At 39.3% G+C, this 17938-nt stretch overlaps 5 protein-coding genes and 1 non-coding gene across 6 annotated transcripts; all 6 read left to right on the forward strand. All coding sequences in view use genetic code 12, as the record gives it.

Annotated features, from left to right (window-relative positions):
* Nucleotides 1–1136: 1136 nt before the first annotated feature.
* PVL30_003880 (uncharacterized protein) lies at nt 1137–2258 on the forward strand (the record flags this gene model as incomplete). Its single annotated transcript, XM_061119506.1, has 1 exon — nt 1137–2258. One exon carries the CDS (start codon nt 1137–1139, stop codon nt 2256–2258), a length of 1122 nt encoding a protein of 373 aa, XP_060975489.1.
* Nucleotides 2259–3377: 1119 nt separating this feature from the next.
* Nucleotides 3378–5006, forward strand: PVL30_003881 (uncharacterized protein; the record flags this gene model as incomplete). Its single annotated transcript, XM_001528780.2, has 1 exon — nt 3378–5006. The coding sequence occupies one exon, from the start codon at nt 3378–3380 to the stop codon at nt 5004–5006; it is 1629 nt and encodes a 542-aa protein (XP_001528830.2).
* Nucleotides 5007–5437: 431 nt separating this feature from the next.
* PVL30_003882 lies at nt 5438–5509 on the forward strand. Its single transcript has one exon. It is a non-coding gene; the product is annotated as a tRNA-Gly (tRNA).
* Nucleotides 5510–5824: 315 nt separating this feature from the next.
* On the forward strand, nt 5825–7381 carry CCA1 (CCA tRNA nucleotidyltransferase, mitochondrial; the record flags this gene model as incomplete). Its single annotated transcript, XM_001528800.2, has 1 exon — nt 5825–7381. The coding sequence occupies one exon, from the start codon at nt 5825–5827 to the stop codon at nt 7379–7381; it is 1557 nt and encodes a 518-aa protein (XP_001528850.2).
* A 247-nt stretch (nt 7382–7628) lies between these two features.
* ARO1 (3-dehydroquinate dehydratase (3-dehydroquinase)) lies at nt 7629–12284 on the forward strand (the record flags this gene model as incomplete). Its single annotated transcript, XM_001528799.1, has 1 exon — nt 7629–12284. One exon carries the CDS (start codon nt 7629–7631, stop codon nt 12282–12284), a length of 4656 nt encoding a protein of 1551 aa, XP_001528849.2.
* A 2996-nt stretch (nt 12285–15280) lies between these two features.
* On the forward strand, nt 15281–17041 carry PVL30_003885 (uncharacterized protein; the record flags this gene model as incomplete). Its single annotated transcript, XM_001528798.1, has 1 exon — nt 15281–17041. One exon carries the CDS (start codon nt 15281–15283, stop codon nt 17039–17041), a length of 1761 nt encoding a protein of 586 aa, XP_001528848.2.
* Nucleotides 17042–17938: the final 897 nt, after the last annotated feature.

The following is a 17938-nucleotide window of genomic DNA, read 5'->3' on the forward strand; positions in this document are numbered from 1 at the left end:
GTTTCAAGTGCATCCTTACACCGAGTTTCAAGTGCATCCTTACACCGAGTTTCAAGTGCATCCTTACACCGAGTTTCAAGTGCATCCTTACACCGAGTTTCAAGTGCATCCTTACACCGAGTTTCAAGTGCATCCTTACACCGAGTTTCAAGTGCATCCTTACACCGAGTTTCAAGTGCATCCTTACACCGAGTTTCAAGTGCATCCTTACACCGAGTTTCAAGTGCATCCTTACACCGAGTTTCAAGTGCATCCTTACACCGAGTTTCAAGTGCATCCTTACACCGAGTTTCAAGTGCATCCTTACACCGAGTTTCAAGTGCATCCTTACACCGAGTTTCAAGTGCATCCTTACACCGAGTTTCAAGTGCATCCTTACACCGAGTTTCAAGTGCATCCTTACACCGAGTTTCAAGTGCATCCTTACACCGAGTTTCAAGTGCATCCTTATAATGAACTCCAGGTACTTTTACCAACATTACAATCATTTACTCAAGACAAACTTATTTACTTGACTATACTGTCTACATCTCACGACCTGAACAACAACCAATCTTCGAGTTTAAAACCGTTAAAATTCAAAAAAGGTTTTGTTCATGTACTATTGAGGCTTAAATCCCCTAAATTATTTCATTGGTTTCTCAAACTTTGTGAAAAAATTAAATCATTTTTGTTTGTATGTATTTGCTCAGTTTTGAGACAAAATTGTAAAATATCACATTCTTTCAATATTATCACATATCCAATTTCACAAGACTACAGCTTAGACACTAAAATCTATATATTCTATCTCCTCATTAAATGCTATCCTTGTCTCCATAATCAACTCCACTATCCACCTGCTGCAAATTGATGTCAAATCTTAAGTCAATTAATTGTACCTTGACGCATGACCCCTCACTTTCGACCTTACTATATATTATCACGTGATTATACAAATGGGCTTTGCACGACCCCAAATGTAGATGCAAAATGCGATCTCCGGATCCGTATGACTCCACTGTTATCTCTCTCTCACTTCCCCCTTATCTGCCACATTTTCCTTCACCCCTTTCAATTGATCTTCTTTTCTCTACACATCCACCACAATCATCAACCACCAACCACCACCAACCAAACATAAATAACCACACAGTATGCTCCCGCTAGCCAGATTCTCCACTCAACTCTCGTTCAGAGCAAGAGAGATATCCAAGAGGATCCAAAAGGCTCTACAGGAACTAGCGGAGAATATCCACAGGGAGCGAACTCAGCAACAACAACAATTCGTACCAAAACCACAACCGGCATTGGTGCCCGTGCCAGTTAGAAACAGATCCGGCCCATTTATACGCCAGTTCAGCACCTACTCGCATGCTTCATTTGCCTATCAACCATCATGGTCGCATGCCAAGGTTCGCACTTCGTGGGTAAACAAATACATGTTCAACAATCTCCGCAAACCCGTAAAGTCAAACTTGCTCAGATTGTTGAATCGTGGATTTGTTTACCACAACTTTTCGCAGGCCTACCAAAATAAGTTTAGGTTAAAGTTGCATCAGCTGAACTTGCGTTACACCTACCGGTTCTTGATGACGAGGTTAAGGGAGAAATACCAAGTATACCCAATCAAGTCGCAGAATGTCGAACGCAAGAACCTCCATGTGAGATTGAATGCTTCGAATACCCCACAGAATCATAGACTAATCTTGGACTTGGCTAGAACCGAGTCTTCAGAGAGTAAAATTGCTCCACGGTCTATGGGTAGTTATATCGACTACCCAATCCATTTTGATCTCTCTATTCCCGAAGAGACAATCCTCACGGGAGAGATTGTTGATGAGATGCTTCACAGTATCAAGTCATTTGAAAAGAAACTTCAAGAGCTAAAGCGCGATCTCACCAATCTATTCGATTTAGGCGAGTTGCCAATCAAGTATTTGTCAAAGACCAATGTTCTCCGAATTCATTTCCCCAACTGTGACAGAGAAAGGTTGGAGAAATTGTGCATCGAAAAGGGCATCGTTGGAGGCGTGGTACTTGAAGAAGCAGCAGCAGCAAACAATGCAAAGACAAAGAGCCCAGCACAAGTGTATGAGTCTGACGTTCTCAGCTCATACGGCGACGAGTCGTTGAATACTTGCAGCAGTGGTGTGTTGAGCACCGAATCTAGCGATTTGGTTGAACATTTGGAAGACCAAGTCGTTGTTAGACCATGGCAAGAGCTTGCACCTCTTCAGCAAGTGATCAGCGTGAATGAAGACTACTATTTTGCATAATAAAAAAAGAGAAAAAGAAGAAAAAGAGAAAAGTAAAAAGTAAAAAGAATATGGATGGCAAATATACAAAGTATATTAGTCATTCTGTAGGGTGGAAGGTTCATTTCGCGTACATAGTTTAGTAGATTGGGTTGTTGTTTTTTTTTGTTCTTGTTTTTTGTTATTTTTTAAATTTTACTTATAATATATTCAACAAAGTTGGGATAGATTTTGCAAATTTTACATATTCTACATTGGTTCTATTAAACTCTGGACAAGTATATTTAGACATTATTGAGGTGTATAATTTGGTATCTCGAGATGGGGACGGATTTTGTTGAGGTGTAATTGCGGCTTAAAATATCTGCTACAAAAAAAATTGTTGTGAGTATTTGCCACCCAATTTCGGTTCACACTTTTCTTCGCTTCCCCGCATACGCACACACTATCTCTCTCTCGCGCAAACACGTGAAGAGAAAAGAAAGAAGAGAAAAAAAAAAAGGGGACACCGTTTAAATCAAGACTCGTGTCTCACATTTAAACAGCCGTGCATTTGCAAAACGGAAACATTTGAAATATTGATCTTCCTTGTTTACCAAAAAGTCTTTCATCAGACTAGTTTCGTAGAATGTACGTTCCAAGACACTACAATGAACATATGAAAAAAATTGTTGCAATAATAATAAGGAATGGAACAAGCTTCAATTGAGTTTACTAAGTATAGTTTCACGATAATAATTAAAATACATCTCCTTCCTTGGTTCACAAAGTTTATATTTGTTTTTCATCTAAATAAAAAAAATATATCCCCGTTTTTTGCATGGCATGCAAGTGCTACCTTTCCTATTTGGTCTCAGGCTCTTTTTCTCTCTTTGTCTCGGTGTAACTGGTATTACTCCACACAAGGCTATAACTATATGTTTCAGGAAACTATTACAATTATGGGATCGTATTGACATAATTCTTTTTTCCTCAAACTACACTTTTGTTTTCCATACACCTAGCCGTTTGGTAATCAATTGAGCTATTTTTCTTTTCACCACTCAATTGATTAACAATTTTGTTTTCTTGCCCCGACTCCCTACCACCAACCTCCCTCTCTCTTTCACTTTTTCCCATCTCCTCTATCTTCATTTTATTATGCCAGGTACAGTACCACAATCTCGAAGCAAGTTGAGAAAGATAATTCCTTCAAGCACAGCTTGGATAACATCATTTAAACGACCTGTTCTTGACAAAGAACAAAGCAACACCGAAAATAATGTCAATAAACTGTACCAACAATCTAAGGAAGAAAATGAACTAGATGCAACAGAGTCTACTGAATATGATCATCACCCAGTATTAGAAACCTCCAACAAAAGAGAAAGTAAAGAAAACAGACTTGAAGAAAGAGAAAAAATTGGAGCTAATAAGAGCGTTTCATCAATTTCTACATCAAGTGCTTTTTCAAAAGATCATGGTACAGCATATAATGCAAAAATTACTAGCGTGGAGAATCCTATTGAGTGCGATAAAACAGGTAAAGATAAATCTTTTCATAAGAGATTATCAACATATAGCAAAGATAATGTAAAGACCGAAACAGGTGATAAATTGAAAAATAGTTTATCAACAGCAAAGCAGGAACCAATCACGCACACGGTAGTTGAAGAATCACTAAAAGACAAGCCAGTCTTGCTTAAACACTACAGAGAGCTCAATAAAACAGCTGCAGGTGCACTAGAGCCTCATATAGATGATCCAAACAAGGAGTATGATTTGGGCTCTGGCTTGAAAATGAAACAAGTGCAGTTGATGAAGATAGCCGCAGAAAGAGTTAAGCCTATACTTACTTTGATAGATAACGAAGTGGCAAAAACCAGAGAGGAAGATGAAATCAAGAGACAGCAAGATTTGGAATTTAAGGTTCTGAAACATAAAGGTAAATTGGAAAATGAGCTCAAGAGACATAAAAGCAGGTTGGAAAAGAACAAAGACACATTTGACCAGGAAATTGACAGAAAGTTGGCAAGTATAGAAACTTTAAAGAATGACTCGGTTGCAAAACGCAACGAGTATAAAGAGACAATTGAAACTGAGATTTCCAATGCAAAAGAGGAGTATAAACAACGCGAGGAAAAGGCCATTACCCAACATGCTTTTGATAAGAAGACACTTGAAAAGAACCATGAGGAGCTTCTTGCTACTAAAGTACAAGCATTGGAAGAGACCAAATTTGATCAAGAAAAAGTCTTGCACGAAATTGGAGATTTGCAAGAGAGAAAAGCGGCTTTGGCTTGTGAAAACGAGGTGGTTTTGCACAGCATTGAACAATTGGGTGCGATTGTCAATGAAAAGAACACAAAATTGGATGATTTGATTACCAACTACCAAGTTCAGCAAGACTGGGTCAAAGCAAATGATGCAAAGATTGATGATTTCAATGCTAAAGTTGATGCAATCTATAACAGTTTGAATGTCAAGAAATTTCAAGAAAAAGCGTTAGCTAATAAAGTGAAAGAGTTGGAGATATCTCTTGCGAAATACCAGACAAAACTCAACGAATTACATTTTGACGCAAAACAAAATGCAGAAAGGTTAGTAGATGCTAAACAAAAGATGAAAGTTTGGCAAGCAGAAAAGGATAAACTTGCCGAAGAAGAAGCACGCAAACACGAACGTGAGAGGGTAATTGCTACTCAGGAGTTTGAAACGAGGAGACATTTGGAGGCATTGGAGAAGAAATTTGGAAAAGAAGTGAAAGAAGGGAAGAAAGAAGAGCAATGAAATGTTTGTTGTAACCACAAGTGTATAAATAACATTTATCTTTGTAATACCAATGAAAGAATATGTGTCATTATGTGTATGTATTTGCATCATAAGAATGTACCAAATTAATATTATATGAGCATGTACTGTTCAAAACTATAAAACACGCAACTTTTACTTGATTCAGTGCAAAATATTTATAAAATATAAAGAAATCAAAGAACAGCAAAAAACTAACTCTTTTCGGCATAATGATTAGCTTTAGACATTTGCTATCAAGAAATCCCACCACATAGGCTACTGGATATTTCATCGGATTCAATTCTGAACGGAACCACGTCTATACCAAATAGCATTCACCACTCGTGATTTAAAACAGTATGGCTATCTGATAAATACCTGAAAAATTTATTTTCAACAACGAAAGCTACTTAGCTCAGTTGGTCTCAGGACGAATCGTATAGTGGTTATTATTTCTGCCTTCCAAGCAGAAGACGTGGGTTCGATTCCCGCTTCGTTCATTCTTTTTTGTTTTTCTCCGTCACTTTTTTTCTCTCACGCGTGAAGTCCATAACACACACAATTCTTATTTTTTTTTTGCTCTTTTCACGCTCCTTCATTCTATAATAGAAGGCTGTATAATTTTTCGTCTTCTGAAATCTCGTTTCGCAGCTCCCTCAGATCATGCAACTCCCGCTTCATCACTCATACTTTTGCACCTCTTTTTCCTCCTCCTCTTCTTCTTCTTCTTGCCAATTTTTTTTCCGAAACTTTTTGCTCGGTTAATGAATCGACGATTGTTCTGCCGTACTTTCACCAGATTAGTCCATTCCTCAATGAAACAGCACACAATTCTGTTGAATGATTCTGAACAAAAGATTCGCAATTTGCTCGTAGGGTATTGCGACTACTACAGAAACCAAGGTGGGAAACCATTAACACTACGCATCACTGGTGGATGGGTACGTGATAAACTCTTATGCAATGAGAGTCAGGATATTGACATTGCAATCGATCACTTGCTGGGAGTAGACTTTGTTAATGGATTGCAAAATTATCTCATTGAGCAGGACCCAGAAATGTCAATGAGACATGTGCATACTATCAAGATGAACCCGCTGAAATCTAAGCATTTGGAAACATGTACTACAAAATTGTACGATATCGATTTGGACTTTGTCAACTTGCGTTCAGAAGAATACACTGAGGAGAGCCGTGTCCCCGTGATCGAGTTTGGCACACCAAAAGAAGATGCAATGAGGCGGGATGCCACGTTGAATGCGTTGTTTTACAATTTGAATGAGCAGAAAATTGAAGACTTTACTGGTAAAGGGTTGCAAGATTTACAAGATGGCGTTTTGCGAACTCCACTATCGCCAGTGAAAACGTTTCTTGATGATCCATTAAGAATTTTGCGATTAATCAGATTTGCATGTAAATTCGATTTCAAAATCGAAAAAAAGACGTTGGAGGCCATGATGGAGTTGCACAACCAAAAGGCACTCTCAACCAAGATCAGTAAGGAGAGAATTGAAATAGAATTGAGAAAGGCATTGGTGAGCAAGAACCCGAGCTATGGATTGAGATTGATTTATCATTGTAACTTGGTAAAGAGTATATTCTACGTTGATGGATTAGGATTCGATGAAACGGCAATGAAACACTCTGTTAAACGTATTCCACACCATTTGTTAGCAGCAAGTGCCATCTACCCATACTTTGAACAACAAATCCATAAAAGTACAATTCATATGCTGCGTGCTCTTGAAATTTTTGACGACGATTCAAAGTTTAATTTCTGGCTCTCGATGATATTGCATCCTTATTCAACTGTGCCACGAGTCAAGAATAAGGATGTATACGACCAATTTCTACGAGTTGGATTGAAATGCAAAAAAAGCGATATTAACAAGATATCAGCCATCAACTTGGTCAGTAGAACTACGATTGACCAGTTTTTGGAAGCGCCACAAAGTGTAAAAAGATCAGATTTGGGTTTGTATTTACGAGAGTTTCCAGACTTTGCCAGCTTGAACTTGCTTGTTCAATGCTTCATAGACTGCATCCACAACGTTCATGTGGATGGATCTCTACTCTTGCCACCACCACCATCACCAACAACGGCTGACCTCTCATTAAGAAACAAAAAACTCATCAATGAGACTATAGCGAAATATGAGTCATTATTTTCACACATTAATCAGTTGGGACTTGAAGATGTGCACATTATGAAACCATTGCTTGAGGGAAGGACAATTGCCAAAGAGCTTGAGAAGAAGCCTGGACCGTGGATGAAGCCTGTAACAGACGAGGTGTTGAAGTGGCAATTGGATAATCCTAGTGGAAGTGCTGAAGAATGTATGATGTATATAAAAAGTAAGGTGACTCTATAGAGAAATAGATAGTTCTCAATTTGGCTATTATTTTTTTTATTTTTTATTTTTTTATTTATTTCCTATTTTTTCTCTCAGTTTTTTTTTTTTTTCAATAGGTGATAATTTTTCACAATGAAAAAACAAAAAAACTAATCAATCTTAGTCATAATTCACAAACTTATTTTTGTCCTCATTTTTTTTCCCAACCTTTTTCCAACCTTTTTTCCAACCTTTTTCCATCACATACTTCCCATCCACTATCAACATGTCGATTGAAAAAGTGTCCATTTTGGGCAAGGAGAGTATACATGTTGGTTATGGGATACAGAGCCACATTGTGGAGGAGACCATCAAATGTTTGGCCTCGTCAACTTATGTGATTATCTCAGACACAAACATGTCCAAGACCCCCACATACGAGAAGTTGCAAGACAGCTTTCAAAAGGAGTTGGCCAAGCAAAGACCGCAATCGAGGTTGCTCACTTACCTCATCCCACCAGGAGAAAACCACAAGAATCGTGAAACCAAGGCCGAGGTTGAGGATTTCCTTCTCCAACAAGGATGTACTCGAGATACAGTTATTTTGGCCGTTGGCGGAGGTGTGATTGGAGACATGATTGGGTTTGTTGCTGCAACTTTTATGAGAGGAGTAAGGGTTGTTCAAGTTCCAACAACATTGCTTTCAATGGTTGACTCTTCAGTTGGTGGAAAGACAGCTATTGATACTGAGTTGGGAAAGAATTTCATTGGTGCATTCCACCAACCTGAATTTGTCTTTTGCGATGTCTCTTTCTTGCAAACATTACCAAAGAGACAACTCATCAACGGTATGGCTGAAGTTGTTAAAACAGCTGCTATCTGGGACGAAACCGAATTCACTAGGTTGGAAGGGTTCGCCAAAAGATTTCTTGCTGAGATCTCAGCGCCAACTCCTAATTTAGAGTCGATAAAGGACGAATTGATAAAGACCGTTTTGGGATCAGTTAGAGTCAAGGCATTTGTTGTTTCTGCTGATGAGAAAGAAGGTGGCTTGAGAAACTTGTTAAACTTTGGTCACACTATTGGCCATGCCATTGAAGCCATTCTTACACCAGAAGCATTACATGGTGAGTGTGTATCCATTGGTATGATCAAGGAGGCTGAATTGTCGAGATATTTGGGAATCTTGCCACCCTCGGCTGTTGCTAGACTTTCCAAGTGCTTGGCAGCATATGGATTGCCTATCTCCGTTGACGAAAAGATTTTCTCCAAAATTATTGGTGCAAAGAAAAACAACCTCAAGATTGATTCTTTGATCAAAAAGATGTTGATTGACAAGAAGAACGATGGAAGCAAGATTAGATGCGTTTTGCTTGAATCTATTGGCAAATGTTACGAATCTAAAGCCCACCAAATTTTCAAGGAAGATATTCAGGTTGTAATGACCGATGAAGTGTTTGTGCACCCATTTGCAAACCGTCATCCAGAATCTGTATCAATTACACCACCAGGATCCAAATCCATTTCCAACCGTGCACTTATTTTGGCAGCATTGGGTGAGGGTACGACAAGAATCAAGAACTTGTTGCATTCAGATGATACAAAGCACATGCTTGATGCCGTTGTCTTGATGAAAGGTGCAACCGTCTCCTTTGAAGATAGCGGAGACACTGTTGTTGTGCAAGGACACGGAGGCAAATTGTTTGCATGCAAGGAAGAAATCTACTTGGGTAACGCTGGTACAGCTTCAAGATTCTTAACTGCTGTGGCTGCTTTGGTCAACAGCACACAAGACGAAAAGAGTGTTACTTTAACAGGTAATGCAAGAATGCAAGAAAGACCCATTGCGGCTTTGGTAGATGCTCTTACTACAAACGGATCAAAAGTTGATTATTTAAACAAACAAGGATCGTTGCCATTAAAAATCGAGGCTGGAAACGGGTTCAAAGGTGGAAGAATCGAATTAGCTGCCACTACATCTTCGCAATATGTTTCTGCCATCCTCATGTGTGCACCATACGCTGAAAAAGAAGTGACATTGTCTCTTGTTGGTGGTAAACCAATTTCCCAATTGTACATTGACATGACGATTGCCATGATGAAAGATTTTGGTGTTGATGTCACCAAATCAGAGACTGAAGAGTACACTTACCATATACCCAAGGCAGTTTACCAAAATCCACAAGAATACGTTGTTGAGTCAGATGCATCATCTGCCACATACCCATTGGCATTTGCAGCATTGACCAATAGTTCGTGCACAATTCCCAACATTGGATCATCGTCTTTGCAAGGAGATGCCAGATTTGCCGTTGATGTGTTGAAACCAATGGGATGTACAGTGGAGCAGACTTCAAAGTCCACCACGGTGACAGGTCCTCCAATCGGTACATTGAAGGCATTGCCCGAGATTGATATGGAACCCATGACTGATGCATTCTTGACCGCATCTGTTGTTGCAGCTGTTTCTCAAGGTACAACTACTATTTCGGGAATTGCCAATCAGAGAGTCAAGGAGTGTAACAGAATCAAGGCAATGGTTGACGAGTTGGCCAAGTTTGGTGTTTCTGCCGATGAGACTGAAGACGGAATCAGTATCCATGGGGTTCAGCTCAAAGACTTGAAGACACCAGGTGGCAGAGGTGTTAAAACCTATGACGACCACAGAGTTGCAATGTCATTTTCACTTTTGGCTGGTTTGTGCAAAGATCCTGTTTTGATTCAAGAGCGCTCAACTACTGGTAAGACGTGGCCCGGTTGGTGGGATGTCTTGCACTCCAAGTTCAATGCCAAGCTTGAAGGTCACGAATATATAAGACAACGTAGTGGTTCATTGAGAAATGGCGATAGAAGCATTGTGATTATAGGCATGAGAGCTGCTGGCAAAACAACATTATCCAGATGGCTTGCAGAGCACTTGAATTTCAAATTGTTAGATTTGGACCAATATTTGGAAAAGAAACTTGCAGTTGACATTAAGTTGCTCGTTAAGGAAAAAGGATGGGACTATTTCCGTGAAAAAGAGACTGAAGTATTAAATGAATGTCTTGAGAAATTTGGCAAAGGTCATATTTTGGCCACCGGTGGCGGTATCGTTGAAGGCGAAAAGCCAAGAGAGGCGTTGAAAAACTACACCAAGTCTGGCGGAATAGTTTTACACTTGCATCGTGACTTGAAAGAAACAGTAAACTTTTTAAGTAAAGATCCAACAAGACCAGCATATTCGGATGACATTGAAGAAGTTTGGAAGAGAAGGGAAAAATGGTACCACGAGTGTTCCAACTACCATTTCTACTCTACCCACTGTACTTCAGAAGCTGAATTTGCCAACTTGAAATTGGTCTTTGCAAAGTTTGTATCGAAAATCACTGGTGATGATACTTTTGTGCTTCCTGCTACGCGCTCAACATTTGTTACATTGACTTATCCCGATTTGAGAAAAGTTCCTTCACTTATAAAGGATGTGTCGGAAACTTCCAATGCCGTAGAGTTGCGTGTTGATTTGTTGGCTAATCAGGAGACTGCATATATTGCAGAGCAAATTGGACTTTTGCGCTCAGTAGCTACGGATTTGCCAATCCTTTATACAGTGAGAACCAAGTCTCAATGTGGGCAATACCCTGATGAGGATGAAGAAGGTATGAGAAAGTTGCTCATGTTTGGTTTAAAGATGGGTGTTGATATTATTGACTTGCAATTGATTAGTTCACCATCAACTATTGCCGAGGTGATTAGCAAAAGAGGTCACACAAAGATTATTGCATCGCATCACGATTTCACAGGTGATTTGAAATGGGATAATGTTGAATGGAAAAACAAATATGCGCAAGGTGTTAGTATTGATGCCGATTTTGTCAAGTTGGTTGGTATGGCCAAGACATTTGATGACAATTTGCTTTTGGAGAATTTCAGAAGACAAAACACTGAAAAGCCATTGATTGGTATCAATATGGGGCCACAGGGTAAATTGTCAAGAGTGTTGAATAAAGTGTTGACTCCAGTTACACACGAACTCATTACTGATAAACCAATAGGTGTTGGCCAATTATCACTCAAGGAGATCAATCAAGCACTTTTTCAAATTGGCGGTCTTTTGGAAAAAGAGTTTTGGGTTGTTGGTTTTCCTGTGAGCCATTCAAGATCACCAGCCTTGCATAATGCCGCATACGCTGCATTGGGATTACCTTATAAGTTTGACATTTTTGAAACCGATGATGCTGAAAAAGTTTATACTCAACTTATGCAAAAGCCCACCTTTGGCGGTTTGGCGGTAACTATTCCACTCAAATTGGATATTAAGAAGTATTGTACTGAATTGTCTGAGTCTGCTAAATTGATTGGTGCAGTGAATACTGTTACCCCAATCGCAGATGGTAGAAAAGGATTCCTTGGTGACAATACAGATTGGATTGGTATTGCCAATTCATTCAAGAAAGCAGATTTTGCACTTGCGTCAGGAGTTACAAATGGGTTAGTTGTTGGTGGTGGTGGTACTTCAAGAGCAGCCATTTTTGCTTTGCACAGTTTAGGATGTCAAAAGATATACCTCCTCAACAGAACTGAATCCAAGCTTCAAGATTTGGTTGACTCGTTCCCAGATTATGATCTCGAAATTTTACTGGAAAAGAATGCCAGCTCAGTGTCTATAGGCTTGGTTGTTTCTTGTGTTCCTGGTGATAAGGCATTGGATGAAACATTGATGAAGAAATTGGATGGTGTCTTGAGCAATAATAAAGGTGACAAGCAAACAAGACCTTTGCTTTTGGAAGCTGCGTACAAGCCAAGAGTTACACCAATAATGGAATTAGCAAAAGAGAAATACGACTGGACTGTTATTCCAGGTGTAGAGATGTTGGTAAACCAAGGTGAAGCGCAATTCAAGTTGCACACTGGCTACACTGCTCCATATAAAGTTATCCACTCAGCTGTCTTGAACGAGTAGAAAGAATAAGACAGAGAATAGGTGACAAAGCCAAAAATGTTTAGACCTTTCCTTTTTGTGTGTTTTACTCTTTATTATAGATTAGTCTTGGAAGCATTTAATATATATATGTACTTTGATATTTGTGACAGATGTAAGCGAAGGTATCATTTGTGCAAGGTAAATTTTTGAGATGCCGTTTGTTTCGGAAAAACTCCGAATCTTGTATATCGAGCGTGTATGTGTTCTTTTTTCTCTCTCTCTCTCTCCTTTCTTCTGCTCTGTTTTGTTTTTGTATTTTTTTATTTTTTTTATTTTTTTTTTTAGTTTTTCGGACTTTTTCTCTTTTTTTTTTCTGTTTCTGTTTCTGACTTCTCATCTCCACTTGCACCGCACCTGTTTCAAAATTCCGCTTGTAAAGTTTGAGGAATTTTCCGGATGTGCCGCGCTATTCCAAAAATATGTAAAAAGAAAAGAAAAAAAAAAAAAAAAAAGAGAAAGATGAAAAGAAAGAGGAGAAGAGAAATTTGCTAGAAGTTGGAGTCGAGCAAAGTGGAGAGACCCTTTATTGCCTTTAGTATCGTGCGAGTTTTGTATAAAATGCTTTGATTCAAAACTTTTCCTTCCAAACGGATTCAAATGCGTTGCTCAAACTCATCATTATCTTCTCTAACTGAGTAGCAGAGTAGTATATCTCACTATTTTGTGATGACCTTTAAAAAAACACACATTTGTTTTTGACGTAGATTACTGCAAAATAATGCCAATACTGACATTTAGCGAACTCTTCCGTCGCAGTCGTCAAAAAACCTATTATAGCTTCTAACGCAAAGATAATATATAAGTAGGCCATTACTAACCATCCCTCTTTTTTTTCATTTTTTCATTTTTACTTCTTCCAATAACAATTCTGCAAACCAAATCATTTTCTTTGCTTGTTAATGAATAATCATTGATACCTCTTGTATATGGCAACGAAACATATAAAATGAGTGTAATTTTTAGTTGATCTTCATGTCTTTCTTTATGTTGTTTATCAGTGAGATTTTGTTTCCCATTGCCTTTCCTTTGGTCCTGCTCGATTCTTTAACGTTTCTTTTTTTTATTTTTATTTTTATTTTTTTTTTTATTTTTATTTTTTATTTCTTTTTTTTATACTGCAAATATCTACTCTTTTGAGTAAGGTTCTATAAAGCGAAGACGCAAATGAAAGAATCACTGTCACAGTGCGACACACACTGGACGCTCTGTGCCCTCGTTTCCACTAAGTGAATATTTGGAACATATTGCACGACATGGAAAACTTGAAACTTCAAACAAGATGAGTTTATATAAATAGGAACGAGAAGTGGTAAAATTAACTTATCACTATTATATAGAAAGATCGAATAAATACATAATTTAGACGGTCAACTACATTGAACACAAATCACTAGGTGAACGTGCAGAGTGTATACTCTCACGATTCTCCTTACTAGTGACTTTGTATGAGACAATTTACTCTCTTAACTTATGAGCATTGAGACCTTTATAGGTGCGATCATTGACAATTACACTTAGTTGGAATATAGCCTATCAAGTCACGAACTCAAACCGCTGGTATCGGTGAGCTACCAGCTCAAACCGATGCTCAGCAGTCGTACACTTGTCACTTGTGACAGTGCTATGCGACAGAATGGCGACCAGAGTGAGGAATCTCAAATCCTTACAAATCATGTTGTTTGAATGATTTGATATGGTTACCTAATATTTCAAGTAATTGATACATTGATTGAGGCTACTGTTAAGCAGTATTGTCGACCAGGATATTGAATGATCTAGACATTTCAATACCTTGGCTTTTCAACATTTGGTCAATATCATTTATGAGAAGGACCTGTGGAAGAGTAAATCTCTTATCCATGAATTAATAGCTTCACTATTGTGAACTATAGTTTGAAGGAGGAGCTACTCCTCATTGGAGAACTGCGCGAGTTTAGTCCAATGGAACAGAATGCATCGTGGTTATCGGAACGTATCCGAGACTACACCAGAAAATATCAAATAGCGCATACTGTCAACACTTTATGATGGGATATTCACCGATCAGTTGACAAAGGGCGAAGGTTGTAGACGTTAGACAGAGTGCATCTATAGACCGAATAGAGTTGTGTCTGCCGACTTGGCTATAGGTGAAGGCTGTACATGAAATGCCATGGCGTCGAAAAGTACCGAATATTGCACGGGTATGTGGCTACCCTCACAGTGGTGCAAATATCGTGGAAAATAGTTATTTAGAGGTAATGACCACATCCCAAATCAGGGTTTATATCTCAAAAGTGGCTCACCAGTCTCTGCAGCTATGGTGAGGCCGTTAAAGCAGAGTTTAGGAGTTACCATTATCATTTCTCGCCTAGATATGGTGACCGCAGGCTAAACAAACTAAACGGCATTTATGGTGAGAAGATACACCTTTCAGAAAACGACGGAAAAGGTAGCTGCCGTGGGACGAAGGTCCTGAAAGGATTTAACCAACTAAGCTTATTGAAACCTCAGTGTTTCGGGTGAGAAGATACACCTTTCAAAAACGACGGAAAAGGTAGCTGCCGTGGGATGAAGTTCCCGAAAGGATTTAACCAATTAATTTCATGAAACCTCAGTGTTTCTACAGGACGCTCTATTAGTCGATTACTGGATTCGCGGAATCATTGTGTTACTATTTTAGGGGACTTACATTTGTGATCTTAAATATTTTGTCGACAATATTTAAGAAAATGAGGTTCAGACGCACGATCGGTCGATGATGAAAAAATTTTCACTTCGTTCGATGAGGTCACCGACAAATAAACCTAACTCTCACGATGCGAAAGAAAAAATTTGAATCCCAAAAATTAATTGAGCAAAAATCCTTAATAATATGGAACGAAGGATTTTCCTAAAAACTTTAATTTCACCAACAAATTACCACCAAGTTTAACAATCTTATTTCATCAAAGCCAAAAATAATACTCCAAGGTTTGAAAAATTATTTAATACAAATGTCTACTGTTGCTAAAGACTCTAAGAATTCCAACTCCACTCCAAGAAGTATCAATCCTGGTCCAAGTAAACCAGACCTAGCCGGAGTCGATTCGTCTTCGATTTCAGGACAATCTGTCTCAACCTCTGGTAGGGCTTATGTGAGCGAAGGTGAAACCGATTCACCAAAGTCTCAAATAACAAGGCTTACTTCGGAAAACCAACATATCAAAGATCATGTTGCTAGGATAGAATCAGGAATGTTGTCAATGCAAGAACAGATGCATCAACTAACCATGATGTTTAAACAAGCTATGCCGCAAGTTACTCCTCAAGGTAGTACTGTCCAACCCATTGGAGGCGTTAGTACTAACCCTGGTTATGCGCTGGGGGAATTCAATACTACGCCTCACTCAACTGGTGAACAAATGAAAGCTCAGCCGGACGAGCGCACATTTAGACCAGAATCTAACTTTCCCAGCCTGGGAACACGCTCACTTGCTTCACCCTTACCAATCCATTCACATCAAAGTGGAACACCTAGATCTTATGGGTCAAGTAGATCCATTGCATCTTATGATGGTATCCTCTACCGGGGAGAAGTCGTCCACGATGGATTTTGGGTAGAAGGTCACGAGGCAGCGTGCGAGATAATCAATGAAGCGAGACAGAAATACCCCCATGGGGAAGATGTCGAGGTAATTCCGTATATTCGTGTGCCAAACTTATTAGTTGAGAAAGCGTTCATGGCGTATTACAACAAACTTGTTGCCAAACAAGGTAGAACTCAGAATGACATTATTGCACTTGGTCAATACGACATTTCCAAACGTGTTCCCATGAAGTTCTCTGATGTTGACGGTTTTATGTTTTGGTTAAAGGAAGTTTTATGGCATAAGCACATATACGGGATCCCGGATAAACTCATCATTAATGAGTTGAAGACGGCGGCTAATGTGACAAAGTCGAAGGCATTGATAGCGATGATCGATACGGAGTGTAAAAGTGACGACCCATTCGAACAACCAATGATATCATACTTACCTATTTTGCATACAAGGAAGGTTGCGCCTGTGCAAAACCAAGTCTTTGACATAATAGGGAAGATAAATGACACTTTGAAAGAAGATTTCGAGGTCAAAATGAAGATGACTATCATTGGGATAGCGATTAAGAAGAACATGAATGCTAACAAGTCTACCAAACTATCCCTGGAAACTTGGATCAACATCTTCAAGACGCTTTTTGAAAAGATGGGTAAAGTCATGTCTATGATTATCCAATACATGCACAAGCAGATTACTGTTGAATATATAGGAGAAAATGGAATTATGCTGTCTAGGGTTGAAGATGCGACAGACATCAAACAAGGGCTCACTTTGCTAAGAGACAATTCGACAGATCAGATCATGTACGGAATGAAATTCTATGATTTGACCTTTGAACGAATTTGGGAAGTAGTAAATGTTACCTTCCGAGATACCTTGCCGATGATTGGCATCGAAGAAGCAAAAAATCACAAACCTGTGCAATCTGAGAAATCAGAGAAACTGCAGAAGACCACATCGTGTCATTTCTGTGGAGGAGGTAGACACAAGTTAGATAAATGTTATACGATGACTGCTGCTTTGGAAGAAGGGTTGGTTAAGAAGAAGGATGGGAAGTACTACTTGGCGGATGATAAACCATTGAATATTGATGGGAAACAACCAGCTGTCCAACGTTACCCCGACTTGAAAAACCTAAAAACTAACGCGAGGCATCGCACGCCCCCAAATTAGTAAAGCTAAAGTAGCAAAAGTCATGGAAACAGCTGCTATTCCTGGGAGTATGGTCACTAGTATTCCCGAAGAGAAGCCCCAGCATGAACAACAACGTGTTCACATACTGGAACATAAATCAACCTTGAGAGATGAGATTAGCCCCGAGTCCCTCGGAGATGAGCTGATCACGCATGATGACGTTCCAATATACTTGGTATACGCAGCCAATACCCGATCTGCAAAGAAGATAGTGAAGGATTGGGCTTCAAGAAATACCTCTGTCCCCAGTGTGTTAAAATCTACTCAAAATAAATTGAGGGCTGACAAGGTGAAGCAGCAACTCAATGAAGTAGTCAGACAGCGACAGAAGGCTGAAGTAATGCGGCGCGAAAGCGCACCTCGTCCTGACATAGACCAAACTATGCAGGAACCTCAACGAGACTTAGAATCTGAGTCTCAGTCAACTGGAGACCAATCTCCAACTGCTGATTCACATTTACCGTTCCTGGAACTCCAGTTTCCCGAGGAAAGCATGGAAGTAGATCCGGATTACGATTACGAGGAGCCTAGCACAGCTGGTGCTCTGTTCGAACCCTCTGCACTGGCAATGGATAGGGAATTAGAAAACCTAGCCATGGAGGATGTCGTAGATCCCGATGAAGAACTCAAGTCATTCTTTTCCAAAGGCGAAGGAAATAGAGATGGTCAGGTTCCTACTCCACATGAGAGCGACAATATGTTGGATCATTACAAAGAAGAAGAACAAATGATGAAAACTGACGCTGTTGTTAATCAACCACTTAATGAGGCACAGACGATTGGTACCGCTGATGATGGAGTCGACTCCTCAGCGACTGACGATTCAATTAAACTCTTTAGTGTCGAAGACATCTTGAGGGAGAATCAGTTAGATGA

This window comes from Lodderomyces elongisporus, chromosome 5, assembly GCF_030384665.1.
Source record: "Lodderomyces elongisporus chromosome 5, complete sequence".
NCBI lineage: Eukaryota > Fungi > Ascomycota > Pichiomycetes > Serinales > Debaryomycetaceae > Lodderomyces > Lodderomyces elongisporus.